Below are 15,860 nucleotides of genomic sequence, written 5' to 3'. Positions count from 1 at the left end.
CTTTCTTTCTCCATATGGGGAAGATAACTACGTTTGCTCATGCCGCCGCGCTGTAATAGAAGCCACAGCGACCACATTATTTCAGCATCACGTGTCGCGCGAGATAACCTGTACAGCCTTACTTGAACATCGTTTGCACTGCCACGATGGTGTTGCAGTCAGCCAGGTAGTCTTCTTCAGCTGAATTGGACGACTCCTTGTTCACTACTACCACGCTGTCAGCTAGGTTGATGCCTGCCCGAAGCAGGTCGTCCAGGCTGCAATGTAGGTGGTACCAGTAGCCGTGAATGTCGCGTTAGGCGAGTAATGTGGCCGTGCACTGACCCCATTGCAGCTGACTAGCTCACCGAAGTTTTGCTATCAGAGCTACGGCTTTGCTATCTGGCAGAAAACATTTGTTAAACACAGCCTGTTCAGGACTTCGCGCTGACAGATAGGCAGGACATTATGAGCCGCGGCTCGTGTGTAATGTTTTACGCAGCTCCTTGTTGACCAATGATTCTACACATTGACACTGATGCACTGACACTGATACACTGACAGTCTGCTGCACATACGCTAGTGGACTGTCAGTTGCCTACTAAAGTGGCCATCCTTGATGCATAAGAAGCACAAGTAGTGGTGACCTGGCCATTTAGCCCCCCATGCTCATGAGTGAGATATATTGAGCCAGAGGATGCGAGCATATTCTAGAGCACACATATACCCAGTGTTCTAGACAGCTTTATTGAAGGCTATGCGTTTGGTCAGGCACGGACACCGATAAATTAGTGAAAAGATGACTCACTCGTCTATAGAACCCTGCATCCAGTACACCAATGGGAAACATGAAATCGCATCTAGGAACGCCGCGTGAGGTCTGAAAAATAAACAGAACAGAAGCAGTTATCAACGTCAGGAAACTACATGGTCGCGACGAGTAAACTTGCAAAATCCTGCTCCTCATGGTAGCTTATAAAAAAAATTAATATAATGACCTAACGAAACAAACTGTTTACTTTCACGAGAAAAGCAATGAACCACTTCGTCAAGGGTAATGGCTACCGGACTTGCAAGCCAAACACATCCCTGCACACTATGCCATCCTTGATCGCGAAAGAGATGGCAAGAGCGTACACACGTGGTGTTCCAGCGAACACTTTCAAAAATTTTTGAAGGTTGCCTGTGGTAGATAGCACAATTCTAGTCCATGAGCTGGTCTACTCGAAGAGGCGAACATTACTTGCACAAAAAGTTGAAATGCATAATCGGCTAATGAACGAAAATTTCCCGAATTAAGTTTTAACTAATTGCCTTACGGCACATATTCAGTTTACACATTTTAGCGGGTGAGACTGCAAGGCATATTCACTCGAAAATAATTGTGTAGATGACGCCATTTACGAGATATGCGCCGTCAAACTTTATCAGCATGTTATCAGCAAGTCTTCAGAGCTAGCTTGTCATATGTGACCCAACTTGTTGAATTTTCACATGATATTTTCTTATCTTTTGACAATGGTAAACAGGTTGATTGCCTATTGCTGGACTTTCAAAGAGCGTTTGACACGGTATCACATTCATTGCTGTTGTTTAAGCTTTCTTGCCTAGGTTTACCGAGTAATATCTTACATTGGATAAAACACTACCTTCATGACCGCACTCAAAAAGTCGTAATCAACGGCACACAATCACACTCCGTAATAGTAACATTTGGCGTGCCGCAGGGATCTGTCCTCGGCCCACTTTTGTTTTTAATCTTTATGAATGATATTGGCTCAGGCATGCATCAAAAATTCGTCTATATGCAGGTGATTGCGTACTGTATCGAAATATAGAAAACGAGGACGATACAGCTGTTTTGCAAATGGACCTCAGTCGGATTATTTCATGGTGCAGCAAATGGAATATGACTCTAAATCCTAAAAAATGCTGCCACAATATTTTTAGTAGAAGAAAGGCAAAAATACTCAGTAGCTTCTTTTTACATAATCATCAAATAGTCACATATAAGGATGTTAAAAACTTAGGTGTGTATTTGTCCCATAATCTAACCTGGAACAAGCATATCGAATATATAGCGTTGAAGGCTGGTCACGTTTTAAACTTTATTAAAAGAAAGTTTCGCAATGTGCCTAGTGACGTGAAAGAAATTCTGTATATCTCCAACGTACGCTCAATATTAGAGTACGCATCAACAGTGTGGGATCCACCCACTAAAATGCTAATAAAGAAACTTGAAGCGATACAAAACCATGAGGCGCGTTTTATTTTAAAGTCATATGACCATCACAGCAGTGTCAGCGCGTTCAAAAAGCAGCTAGGCTGAGACTCCCTGCAACTTCGTCGTGTGTCTTTCCGAATAAATCTCTTAAGCGACATTATGAAAAAAAAAAAAAACAGGCATTGACCACGGAGCTTACCTAGAACCTCCCACGTATATTTCCCGAAGAAAAGACCATAGCCCCAAAATACGCGAAATTTCCTGTCGGACATCTGTATTTAAATCAGCTTTTTTTTCCACGCACGATATCCGAATGGAACAGCCTACCAAACGCAATAGTTACATTAAATGACAATAGCTTCTTGGCCGCGCTCAAATAGCTTTTACGAGGACAAAGTGACGCGTAAATGTGCACTGTACCATCTCATCATATTACCATTGTCTACTATATTAATTTGAGTGATGTCTGTGAGTTACCTGTTATCTACATGTTAAACTTTTTTTCATACATCATTTAGGTATTTGTTCATGCTTTTAGCTGCAGTGATGCTGGGTGCTGTCGACCTTACTTGTGTACCAGTGCTTTCGCTTATTCCTTTGTGCGCCTCCAATGCCCGTATGGGCGATCTGTGCGTACAAAAATAAATAATATAAATAGAAAACTTCCGGTAAAAATGCATTGTGGTTCTACTTACTTTCTTAACAAATCGTCGTTTTATGCATTGAAACACAAAAGTAACTGGAACGCCAATGCATTTCTCTGTGAAGTTCGGGAATTATTATCTCGGAACTGGTGTCATCCTGAGAATTCGTTTCAAGTGGATCCGCCTTGCGAACTCCCCGGCTAGAATTTGTAAATTGCAATATGTACCAGAAGGTAACTAATTAAAATCTTATTAGTCATATTTTCTTAATTAGTTGATTATGCATTTCAATTTTTTATGGAAGTGATGTCCGCCACTTCGAGTAGACCAGCGCATGGACTAGAAGTGTGCTATCTGCTACAGGCTATTTTTAAAAAGTTTTGAAAACGTTCACTGAAACACCCGGTATACCTAAAGCAAGCGCTGCTGGCAGTAGTTTCTCTATGTGTACTTTACTGAAAGTATAATTCTTGATGTGTCAGAAATGAACAGTTACTTTGGTTAACATATCTTCCTTTCTTATTCTTTTGATGTGTCAGTGACTTGTGCACGGAAAAATATTTCACAATTTTTTCGTCTGGATGCCTGTGCTTACAAATAAAAAAATATTGTGCACATCTGCAGGCTACGATTGGTGCGTATACGAGAGTTTGTTTCACTCATAGTTATTTAAGTTAGACCAAACGTGAATTGCGCGGCAGCTATACATATGATGATGATAATGAGCATTCCCTTCGAAACAGGGTGGTCTCACAGGCCACCAAGCTCACGCTCTTTAAAACTTTATGCCGCATTTAAATCTTTAAATATTTTTATACTAGAAGCTACAATATTCACTGTTAGAAGGCTCACTTTATTGCGTATTGTAAATTCCTTTGCACCAGTGAGGTTCCAGCGGTACTTTTACTTGTCTCCACAGTTCCAGTTTCATTTATGTTTCCCCTACTGTCCTTAAAACCTATAGTGCCTCGGTAAAGTGTAAGCTGCTTGCACATTTATCGCTGGATGGATACTTTGACATCCCAACAGAATATGTTCAGTGGTTTCTGCACCACTTCTGGTGCGTGTACAATGCCATCTGACGGCTCTTTGCTAACTGATGGGGAGATATGGAGCAGACACTGACAAATTTTCGCTTCTAAAGCGACAAAGAAAAGAGATATGAACGAAAACCATCTCCTTACTTCTTCTCAAGGAGTAGCACGATGGGTCTGAGGCTGTTGGGGCTGTGGAAGTGTGCCCGAAGGGGCACGATAAAGTTGTAGATGCCTTTGCTGGCGAAGTCGGCCGCCAGGATAACGCATCGGTTGGGCCAGTTGTACTGCTTCGCGTTGTGGAACTCGCAGTGGTCGCATTGCTGCGCGGCAGTAGGTAGAAATTGAGTACATGATAACTAGAATGCAAGCACTTGCTGATGTCTCCCAATATTTTCCAAATGTCTAGAAAAACTTCTTGCAAAGCAGTTGTCCTCATTTGTCTCGAAATACCGACTCCTCTCAAGGGCTCAGTAGGATTAAAAAAAAAAAAACTCTGTCACCGGAGTTTTCACTTTTTGACCAAATATAATTAATCCTCCGCAACTTTGAACTCAAACTTCTGACAATTGACATATTTGTAAACTTTACCCAGGCTTCCGACTTTATTAATCCCCAAATATTATTTCAAAACCTTGAAAGGTATGGTATAAGAGGCCTCACACTATAAATTTTCAAGTCCTACTTCACAAACAGACAATAGTTTGTGTCAATAAATAAAGTCACATTTAAAGGAAATACCTTCAGGTGTCCCTCAAGGGAGAATACTCAGCCCGTTGCTCTTCAACCTCTACGTGAATAATGTTGCACATATCCATGAAGAGGCAATGCTCATAATGTAGGCGGACGACATTAGCATATTTATATCCTCCTCCTTTCCCAGCATGTTAATTCGCCAAGCAAATGTATTTCTTCGAAAGCTGAGCACATGTTCCATGCAGAACTTCCGCAATATTAACGTCACCAAAACAAACTCCCTTATTTTCCACACTAAAGGTACACGTATTCCATCAGACCTGAACGTAACATTCAATTCAGCACAGATTGAAATAGTTGATACTGTTAAGATTGTTGGCATTTATTTTTTTTGCCATATCTATTATGGGATGGCCAAGTTAAGTTCATCGTTCAGAAAGTTAGCCGTACTGTAGGCCTGTTAAGTCGAAATAGATATACTTTTCCTGCGTCAGTAAACTCTTAATATACAGTGCATTATTCGCCTCCAATATTCAGTACTACCATTTGATATCGGGTTCGAGAACTGAATTGAACATTACCAAACTGTTACCACTGCAAAAAAAAAAATCTTGCATATTTTTGAAAGCTTACGTTATACAGTAAGTATAATCTTACTACAGTTAGACAAATATATACCCAAAGGCTATTAAAGCACTTTTATTTCAGTCATCGCAGACGTTGCAAGACATTCGCTGAAATAGCAACTTTAGAACAGTATCAACCCACACGACACTCGTCACACAGAAATACGTAAAGTTCCCCTGTCCCGTACTAATTATGGCGATCAGATGCTTCAGTGTCACCTAACAAAACTTCTGAATAGTTTCTGCGACAGAAGCATAGAAATTCGCAACCTAACTCCGACAGAATTCAAGTTGCTCACGAACCGCCACCTATAGTCAGTATGTTCAACCACTCGCTAACACATTTTAATGCTGCATTAATCTGACCAGATTATTTGACCTATTTCTGAATTGTTTGATTTTGAAGCTACATATCATCTCGAAGTTTGCAGTCGGTGGAGGAAATTTGGCCCGATTTAACCATCACTTTTGCTGCAGGTGAAGCGCCAAATTGCAATTTTCATTGTTAACCATTGTTTTTGCTTGCCACTCACTGCACTTTCGCTGCATTGCGTATGTCCTGTGCGTGAATCATGACGTCTGAGTCCTATTGCGCCAAATGTATGAAAGCGTTGCCTACTGAAGGGAAATTTTTGATATGCACAGAATGTGATGCTGGATTTCATTTTGGCAAGAGCTGTGCTGGTGTAGCTGAAAATGCCATGTCATGCAAGGGAGCTGCCAAGCGTGGCTTTGCCGGGACTGTCGCTCCCAAAGTCGCACGCCAGCTGAGGGTGATGCGGCGCAAAACTGCCATTCGCTCTCAGAGCTGGCCGCTAAAATTGAAATTCTTCTGCCATTGAAGGACGCTATCAGCTTCTTTGTGCTCAAAATTGATGAGCTTTTGCAACTCAACTCGATTGTAGTAGTTCTTCAACACTCGGTTGATTCCGTTCAAGGATCAATTAACTTAAAAAAAAGATGATTAGGTCATTGCTACTGCTGCTGCGCGACAAACCGCAGTGGAACAATTGCAAAAAGAAGTTCATGCCTTAAAATCCACTGCATCAGATCAATCATAAGAACTGGTGAGCCTTCGCAAAGAATTAAATGACGTCGAACAATACAGCAGAAATCCGAACTTAGAAATTTATGGTCTGCCGCAAAAGAAAGGTGAAAAGCTTCTACCTATCATCTCTGAATTGGCACAAAAGTTGGAGGGAAAATACACAGAATCTGACATCGAGGCTATCCATCGCCTTCCTGCCAACCGAGATCGCCCGCCAGTTCTGCTCGTTAGATTCACTTCTGTTGCGCTGAATAAATCGTGGTGGAGCTGTAGTGGCAATTTAAGGGCACTTGCGGAACAGGACGTGATCCCTCAACTTTATTTTGCAGACAACTTGACCACACATAACAGAGCACTGTTCTGGGAAGCTCGCCAAAGAGGAAAAGAAAAACTGTACAAGTTCGTCTGGGCTAAGCACGGCAAAATTTTCGCCAAGAAATCTGAGGGATCGTCTCTTGTCAGCATATCGGAGCATTCTGACCTTGATAAGCTTTTTTTAAAAATGAACAATTCCATTGACCTTAACTAATTCCACAAAATGAACAATACATTTCATATTATTGAGAGCTTGAGCGGCTTCATCAGTTTATCAAGTCAAGGGAGACGGTCCTTCAGAGTTTTACACGTTAACATCCGCAGTATCCGTAGGCGCTGCAATGAATCCCTTGGAATCACACAAAATATCGATGCTATCGTTGATTTGTTTGTACTAACCAAAATTAACCTTCGTGAAGAGCTCATTTCTTCTTTCAAACTACCCAATTACTCTAGTTCTGCAAACGCGTCGCCTCAGAAGGGGTGATGGTGTCATGGCTTTCGTACATGAACGATATGTGACGTCATCTGTGCTATCAAGGTTCACCTCAGCTGAATGCCTGGCATTGCATATTTCCTTGCGAGATACAGATATAACCCTACTTGGAATTTATAGGTCACCCTCCGGACATGCAAACGTTTTTCTAAATGAACTGGATTCGTTTTTACTGTCTTTGCCTTCAACCTTACTCTTTGGTTTGGCAGGCGATGTTAGCATAAACACTTTATCTCTGTCGCGCCGGTTGTTTGCAATTATTTAAATGTATTAGCTAAATCGGGGGTTCTTCGGTCTATCTGTTCCTGCACAAGAGAAGAATGCCTTGGAACTAAACTTAATTGTGACATCATGCATCGATCACATCCACGTCTTTTTTTAATTATGGGGTATTACGTGCCAAAACCACTTTCAGATTATCAGGCACGCCGTAGTGGAGGACTCCGGACATTTAGACTACCTGGGGTTCTTTAACGTGCACCTAAACCTAAGTACACGGATGTTTTCGCATTTCGCCCTCATCGAAATGCAGCCGCCGTGGCCGGGATTCGATCCCGCGACCTCTTGCTCAGCAGCCCAACACCATAGCCACTGAGCGACCACGGCGGGTCACATCAACGTTAGAACTCCCTTTTATCATGTTGATTCGGCTGTAATCAAGCAGAAACTGGCTGACCACTCTTTTCTGGGCTGCCATATTTATTTGCCCTTGCATAAAAAGGTATCATCGGAACACTTCCAGGCATCAATCCTCGACATAGCCAAAATTCGATAGTTTGGTTAATGACTTTGACTGGAATACACTTATGGAACGGGAAACCGTACAAAATCTTTACACCAAATTTGTTACTGTTCTTGATACATTTAAATACAGGGCACGAAATACCATAACAATTAAAAAAAAGACGCAGTACTAACTTGCTTTGGCTTACACCGGAGATCTTTAAGGCGATAAAAGAGAAAGATAAACTTTGGGAAAAATGTAAGAACTCGCCTAACAACAACGCTCTGAGCAATTTATAAAAAGTTAATAGAAATAGGGTAACTGCGTTACTTCGATCTGAGAAGTGCTCACATTACAGTAAATCATTTTACGAAAATAGGCAGAACTCTCGAAAAATGTGGTCGACGTATAATCAAATATTCGGTCCCCATCCGGGCCAATCAGTCGACGTTTACGGCAAACTTTCGATAATTTGGAATCAGCCGTTACTGATTTCGATGTTCACTTCGCTAAAGCATCGTCGATTACTCAGCCAGCTCACACTAATGATTACGATAATATTATCAGTTGAGAGTCCTCTGATTTCTTCCTTTCATCACTGCTTGCGATCTGCGCAGCATATTATCCAGTTTTAAAGAAAAAAAGGCACCTGGTTTAGATAGCATATCTATGTACGAGCTGCAACGTGACCTTCCCGTCCTAGAAAATATACTTTTATTTATGCTGAACGGTTATATTGAACTCGGTTTTCTTCCAGATGAGCTGAAAATTGCAGTTGTTAAACCATTACACAAAAACGGCTCTTTTAAACAAGTTGAGAACTACAGGCCGATTTCAATTTTACCCCAACTATTCAAATTCTGGAGGAACACTTATCCAGAGTGATGACTGGCTTTCAGCAAAAACACAATTTACTGTCAACTTCTCAATTTGGCTTCGTTCCTGGGAAGGGGACTGTAGTACTCTTGGAACAATTAGCTGATTTAATCTTCTCTGCTTTCGATAACAACGAGGTAGTAACGGCTCTTTTCCTGGATGGAAGCAAAGCTTTTGACTCCGTAGTGTACACATTACTTTTGTGCAAACTACATCTCTTGGGATTTCGGGTGCCTTTTAACAAATTATTTACTATCTTTTTAATCGTTCACAGGTATTCAAGATAGGGGATCACGTTAGTTCGAAGGTTTTCTTAAAATCTGGTGTCTCGCAAGGATCCATGTTATCTCCACTACTATTTAACGTTTATGTAAATGACCTGTCTAAAGATACATCCCAATGTCAAATGTTTCAATACGCCGATGACACTGTTCTTCTTGCCACACTCTGCTTTCACTTCATCAGTTGCAATGCTACAAAGTGACATTGTGTTTGCCATGGACTGGTTTTCCATAAACTCTATCACCATTAACAAACAAAAAAACAAATCTGCTTTATTTCCAGAATCCAAATAGACGAATTGGTCCCACAACCTCAATCTTCCTTCATGGCTCACGATGTACCAATTGTCAATGCTCTCCTCTTCTACCATCGCCGAATGTAAAGTACATGGGAATTATCTTCGAATCTGATATGACATGGAATAGTCACCTATCTATTCTCTGTAATAAACTCAGGGCGTTATCATGTACTATTTACAATAGCCGCTTCATCCTCCTTTTTTCAGTGCGCAAGATAATCATTCATGCCCTTGGTTACAGTATCCTGAGATACGCTATAACCGTATTTCATCATTGTTCTTTCACATGGCGTTCAAAAATAAACTGTATATTAAAATGACTGCTACGAAATGTGGCCTATAATGTTAACATTCCAGGTGGTATTAGCTTACTTTCTGCTTTACAGTTGCCTTCCTTTGATGCATTATTTTTTCAAACTGTTATTTGCCATCATCTCTGGAATAGTGATATTATGTTTCCTTTTGTGCCCACAAGACCACTCAGGCGTCATCCCATGTTTTGCACACCCCACTGTTATATGCGATTTGGACGTTTTGTGCGAAATTATTATGTTCCTGATACATTTAATTCCTTGCCCAAGGAAAGTTTGAAATTTTTTCCACTTCATCAAAGCGTGCTCTGAAATTGTACTTAAGGGAAAGTTCATCTGACACTGTTTGATGTCTGTTTGCTTTCAGTATTTCTTCATGTAGCATTGAACCCCAATTTACTGCCTTCTGTTCTCTTTTTCTGTGTGTGTGCTTTATGCCTTTTTTTTTCCTCACTCCTGTAGTTTATTGCATCCCTGAAACTGACTGCCGGGTACAACCCGACAAGGCTCATTGGCTTGGGCTGACCCGTTTTGTATCTGGTGCTCTTACGACAAATAAAACGTTTATTATTATTATTATTATTATTATTATTATTATATACAATTCTGTTTTCCGCATATTGTAATCCATATTGGTCTGTTACCCTGTGAAAGTGCTCCAGAATTATGTAACCGCGGGAGTATGACTCTCACTATTGCTGCTGGTGCGGGAGTCGAGGGCTCCTGCAGCTACTTGCATGGAGCTTTTACCTCAACCTCATCCATTCAGGAGAATAGGAAATAAAGAATAAAGAATGAAAAGAATGTATCGCACCAAATGACACAGCCACCCTGTGAGCTATAGACGTGGTATTGAGGGTTAATGTTTTATTGAAACATGTGACTTCAACTCTCACTTTTCTTCCCTCTTTTCACTCTGATTATTAGTTGAGAAGGAAAGAGTTTCGACGTCGCTGAGAGTCACTCTTCAATGGGAAACCTTTTATCTAGCTTCAATGAGGGAAAGAAAAAAGTATTTTTGTAGGCAAAAAACTTCTGGTCACAGTAAGTTGCAAGTAAGCTGCAAGTACTACTGTGCTCTGCGGTGACAGTATGTGGCAGCAGTGATCGACTGTGACTGGATGTGTGTGCTCCTTTCTTTCTTTAGCTCTTCTTTGTTATCACTTTACCTCCCCCTGCCCTCTTTCTCCAGCGTAGGGTAGCAAACCGGATTTTTCCCTCTGGTTAACCTCCCTGCCTTTCCCCTTTCCTCTGTCTCTCTATATCTCTCATACAGCAGTGGACGGCGAATGCATAGAAGCTTTGAAGAACTTTGAAGAAGCTGGGAAGACGACGAAGTGTCTTCTTGGCAGAACACTTGTTTCTGTGCTCTGCGAATTTTTGGTGAAATCTTCGCTATTCGAGGTGCCTCGCCTCCCCGTCTTGCGGCCATGGACGCGGAGCATGCCAGAGACCCGCCTGGCCAGAAGTCATCACGGCCGTCAACCGCAAGGAAGCGAGTTGGCTCCCCCAGTGACACCGAAGACACCGAGCTGTACTCTATGTCGGAAGACGACTCATCCGACGACGGCTTCATACCCGTCCGGAGTAAGAGGGCGAGGAGAAAAATCACCAACACAGCGCCGTCAACTCCTGCGAGCACAACGACTGTGAAGACAAGGCCTGCGCGCTGGCCACACGTCATCATCTTTATGCCGACAGAACCGTCAAGCAACCTACGATTGCTGAACAAGCAAGCCCTATCCATTTTTCTGGAATGTGTGGTGCCGGATCAAATTAAAAACATAAGAATAAATCCACGCAAGAATATACTCGCCATAGATGTGTACCACGCGAGTGCGCTTGGAAAACTCCAAGAAATCACAGAGCTAGACGGAATCAAAATGCGCCCCTTTATCCCGATCGACGACACATCCATAGCCGGTGTGATTTACGACATTGACATTGCCATTCCCAATGATGACTTACCTAGCCTCATCAAGCCGGCATACGAAGGCACGATCATTACGCAAGTGCGCCGTCTTGGGAATACGCGCTGCGTAAAAGTAATATTCAAGGGGGATTGTATCCCATCCCACGTTAAAGTCGGGCATTTCCGTCATCCGGTTCGACCATTCATCCAGAAGCCGCTTCAATGCCATCAGTGTTTCAGGCTAGGACACGTCAAAGGCGTGTGTCCCAACTCGCTACTGTGTCTCCGTTGCGCTGAACCTCATGCAGAACAGACCTGCGGTGCCACGGTCCTGAAGTGCGTCAACTGTAGCGGCCCTCACGCGGCCTCCTCGAAGGACTGTCCCCGCATCAAGAGGGAGCGCGCGGTTCTTAAGCAAATGGCCAGAGACAATTCTGCCCACAGGGAGGCAGCCGAAGTAGTCCGGCGTCGGCGACGACGTAGGCGCCATCGTACGTCTTCGAAGAAGGCGCATGAGCGAAGTGACAGTACCCACTCCACTGCGGTGCCAGTTAGCCACGCCGCGAAAAGGCCCACCACTTCCACGAAGGAAGCAGAAAAGACTCTATCTTTAGAGGAATGGCCTACGCTACCAAGCCGCTCCCTTGCGAAGGAACCTCAGAAGATCGGGGTCCCACCTGATCCTTCTCCGGCCATGGACGATTCACCTAAAACAGACCGCCAAGTCATCTCGGTGCTACGTTCTCTCATGGAGGCCATTCGAGCAATTTTAGTGGACATCGGGACACCCTGTGCTCAAAACGCACTTAAAGTGCTGGACGCCTTAAGCCCAGTGCTTGCATCCCTCAACTAGAAAGATGGCTACCCATACCCCATCCTTCCGGAAAGAAGTCAAGGCTGCGTCCGTCATCCAGTGGAACGCCAGCGGGCTAAAATCACGAATTTCAGATTTTCGGCAGTTTGTGTACACTAATCTGTTTCCCCTCATCGTCATTTGTGAGCCCAACTTGTCGAAATCAATAAGACTGTCAGGATACGAATTTATCATGTCATCAACAAATGGTGCATGCAGCAAAATCGTCATTTTTGTTCGTCGTGAACTCACCTATGTTTTGCAACCAATTGCGCCCCACGACGACAATCAATATATATGCATCACAGTTAAAAAGAACAAACTCTTGTTTACTCTCATAGGCGTGTATATATCGCCTTCCTGCAATTTCGATACCAAAAGATTTGCGGATATCTTGAGTGTTTGTCCCGCCCCATGGGTCATCATGGGAGATTTCAATGCACACCATCCAGCATGGGGAAGTACAAGGACAAATGCAAGGGGACGAAGATTAGCAAGCATCGCCCAAAATTATGGCCTTACTCTCCTGAACGATGGTAGCCCCACCTTTCTTCGAGGCGTGACATACGGCAGCTGCCTCGACCTTGCTTTCGTCTCCAACTCTCTCGCCAGATGTGTGAAGTGGTTTCCAGACATTGAGACACATGGGAGTGACCACATTCCCACCTATCTGAACATCAAAGGCTTGTCGTCTAGATCAGGCTTACGGAATACCATTCGGACGATTCAATGGGCCAACTTCAAATCTGAGATGGAAGATGCCTGCCGCGAGGGCCTACCATCAGGGTTAGAGCAAACAATTAAAATGACGATGCAAAACGCCACTCGCATGATGACGACCTCTTCCATGCGGAATGACTTCGACATAGAATTAGAGCGCCTTCGAGCGCTTCGTCGCCGGGCGGAACGTCGATATCGGCGTACAAAATCAATTCATGACCTTAGGGCAGCCAGGAGGATGCAAAAGAAGATTCAGCGTCGTATGAATAGATTAGCGTCGGAACGTTGGGCAACGTTTTGCCAGAAACTCGACCCCCGCAAGCCACTGTCTCACATTTGGAAAACGGTGCAAGGTCTGCGTTGCCTTCCGGAACGGCGTTTCCCATTCAAGGCGCTAGCGCTTTTCCAAGGGCGGCAAGACATCGATGTCGCAGAAGACTTTTGTGCGCGGATCGCAGACCAAGCGACTCGTCCAGATCCTCCAGCCCGAGCTGACGTCCCCAATTCCCGTGATGGCCGCATGGACCTTCCTTTTACAATGGAGGAGCTCGAAGCGGCTCTAGCTCTCTGCAGGCGCTCATCATCTCCGGGTCCGGATGGTATATCATACCGGGCCTTGTGCTATCTCGGAGAGTCCGCACGGATAGAGTTGTTGAGCCTTTACAACTCCTCATGGCAGGAGGGAAATGTTCCTGACGAATGGAAAGTAAGCCGCCTGGTGCCACTCTTAAAGCAGGGCAAATCCCCATTAGAACTCACCTCTTACCGCCCAATAGCGCTGGCCAGCTGTGTAGGAAAGATAATGGAACGGATGATCCTTGGCCGCCTGGAATGGTACCTTGAATACTACAAGATTTATCCGATTTCCATGGCTGGTTTCCGACGTGACCGCTCTTCTATCGACGATGTAGTTGATCTCGTTTCCTATGTCCAGCACGAAAAGTCCCGTAAGCGTTTATCTGCAGCTTTATTCCTAGATGTGAAAGGGGCATACGATAACGTACTACATGAGGCCATTCTCGACGCCCTTGCGACGGTTGGCCTAGGTGGTCGAGTTTTTTTGTGGATTGCAAGCTACCTATCTGCAAGATCATTCTTTGTGTTAACTGACGATGGCCCAACTACGCGACGCTATACCAGCACGGGCGTTCCTCAAGGCGGTGCTCTCAGCCCGACGCTATTCAACCTCGCTCTTGTTGGACTTGCTTAGTACTTGCCAACTACCATCAAAATTTCAATATACGCTGACGACATCTGTGTCTGGACTTCGGCAGTCACACGTCCTCAGATACGTGCGCGACTTCAAAGAGCGGCCACTTTGACAGCGAACTACTTGTGTAAACAGGGTCTCAGCATATCACCAGAAAAATGCGCACTAGCAGCATTTACTCGCAAACCGATGACGCCTTATATCATTTCAATCAATGGGCGGACCATTTCCTATGTCCGAACCCACAGATTCCTTGGCGTAATTATTGACCGAGACCTCTGTTGGAGCCCGCACGTGGCCTACATGAAACGGCGCCTGACAGCAACTTCCCAGTTGTTTCAATACTTGGCAGGAAAGACGTGGGGGATGTCAGTAGACGCAATGCTTAAACTCTACAGAGCTCTCTTTCTCGGTTTTCTAAGATATAGTCTACCTGTACTGACCAACACCTGCAAGACAAATATTCTTGTTCTGCAGGCAGCACAAGCTCAAGAACTCAGAGTCTGCCTTGGTTTGCCCAGATACACCTCAACAGAGGCAACTCTTGCGATTGCTCGGGACCATCCAATGCGAACTCACATTACGGTGGAAGCCCTGAGAACGCACATCAGACATTTTGCACGTGCCACCTATCACCACCTTGCAGCACTACCTTCAGACAGGCACCAATCATCATTCGCTAAAACTATCATCAAATACAACGACAAACTTCCATCGGGCTTCACCGCTGCATCTAAACCATCGATACCCCCTTGGTGTCTTATCAGCCCTACAGTCCATCTCAGTGTACCAGGAATCGGAAAAAAGTCTGAACTGTCGTCGCCTGTGCTGAAACAACTGTCTCTGCTTCTTCTGCACGAGAGGTACGCGGACAGGGAACGCATTTATACCGATGGTTCCACAAACATCCAGTGTTCGTCCGGTGCTGTGGTTGTCCCAGCAAAAGCTATTACCATCAGCTTTAGGACTGACCACCCAACAACATCGACGTCTGCTGAACTAGCTGCTCTTCACGCTGCACTTCGTGTCGTCAATCGGGAGCCACCTCGACAATGGTCAATCTTCAGCGATTCAAAGGCAGCCCTACAATCTGTACTATCAGCTCTGCATCGCGGGCCATTCGAAGAGCTCGTATTCGATATTAGATGCCTACTCCATACATCACAGGAGAAAGGACACCACGTGACGTTTCAGTGGCTGCCAAGTCACTGCGGCGTCAGTGGAAATGAAGACGCCGATAATGCCGCTCGGGCAGCTCTTGAAGACGCACAAGAAGAGGCCATACCGCTTTCACGATCCGACGCAGCTAGCAGACTTCGAGTGCTTGCACATGAGATCACGCTATCTCTATGTTGCACACCAAACAGCCAAACCACCCAGAGCAACCGTCAATACCACCTGCCCTCTTTGATGCATCTCTATATGCCAACTGGACTGCGTCGAAGAGAGGCGACTCTGCTTTATCGCTTATGGCTGGGGGTGGCTTTCACTAAATCTTACTCCTTCCGCATTGGAATGGCCGACAACGATCTCTGTAATGCCTGTCTTTGCGAGGAGACGCTGGAACATGTTCTGTGCGACTGTCCTGAATATAATGTTCAGCGACAGTCCC

General features: G+C 44.3%; 1 protein-coding gene across 3 annotated transcripts in view; it reads right to left on the bottom strand.

The window, feature by feature from the left end:
- SLO2 (slowpoke 2) overlaps positions 1-15,860 on the bottom strand; it is a 514,913-nt gene that overhangs the window by 27,078 nt on the left and 471,975 nt on the right. For all 3 annotated transcript variants that reach the window (XM_070539983.1, XM_070539965.1, XM_070539974.1), the window contains exons 18-20: positions 4,032-4,204; positions 788-859; positions 123-257 (exon numbers count right to left, since the gene is read on the bottom strand). In XM_070539983.1, the coding sequence (XP_070396084.1) occupies positions 123-257; positions 788-859; positions 4,032-4,204 (380 nt within the window). The remainder of the gene's footprint in view (positions 1-122; positions 258-787; positions 860-4,031; positions 4,205-15,860) is intronic.

Source organism: Dermacentor albipictus, chromosome 1 (assembly GCF_038994185.2).
Source record: "Dermacentor albipictus isolate Rhodes 1998 colony chromosome 1, USDA_Dalb.pri_finalv2, whole genome shotgun sequence".
Classification (NCBI taxonomy): domain Eukaryota; kingdom Metazoa; phylum Arthropoda; class Arachnida; order Ixodida; family Ixodidae; genus Dermacentor; species Dermacentor albipictus.
Note: the sequence above shows the minus strand (reverse complement) of the source record. Positions and strands in the feature narration are given on the sequence as shown.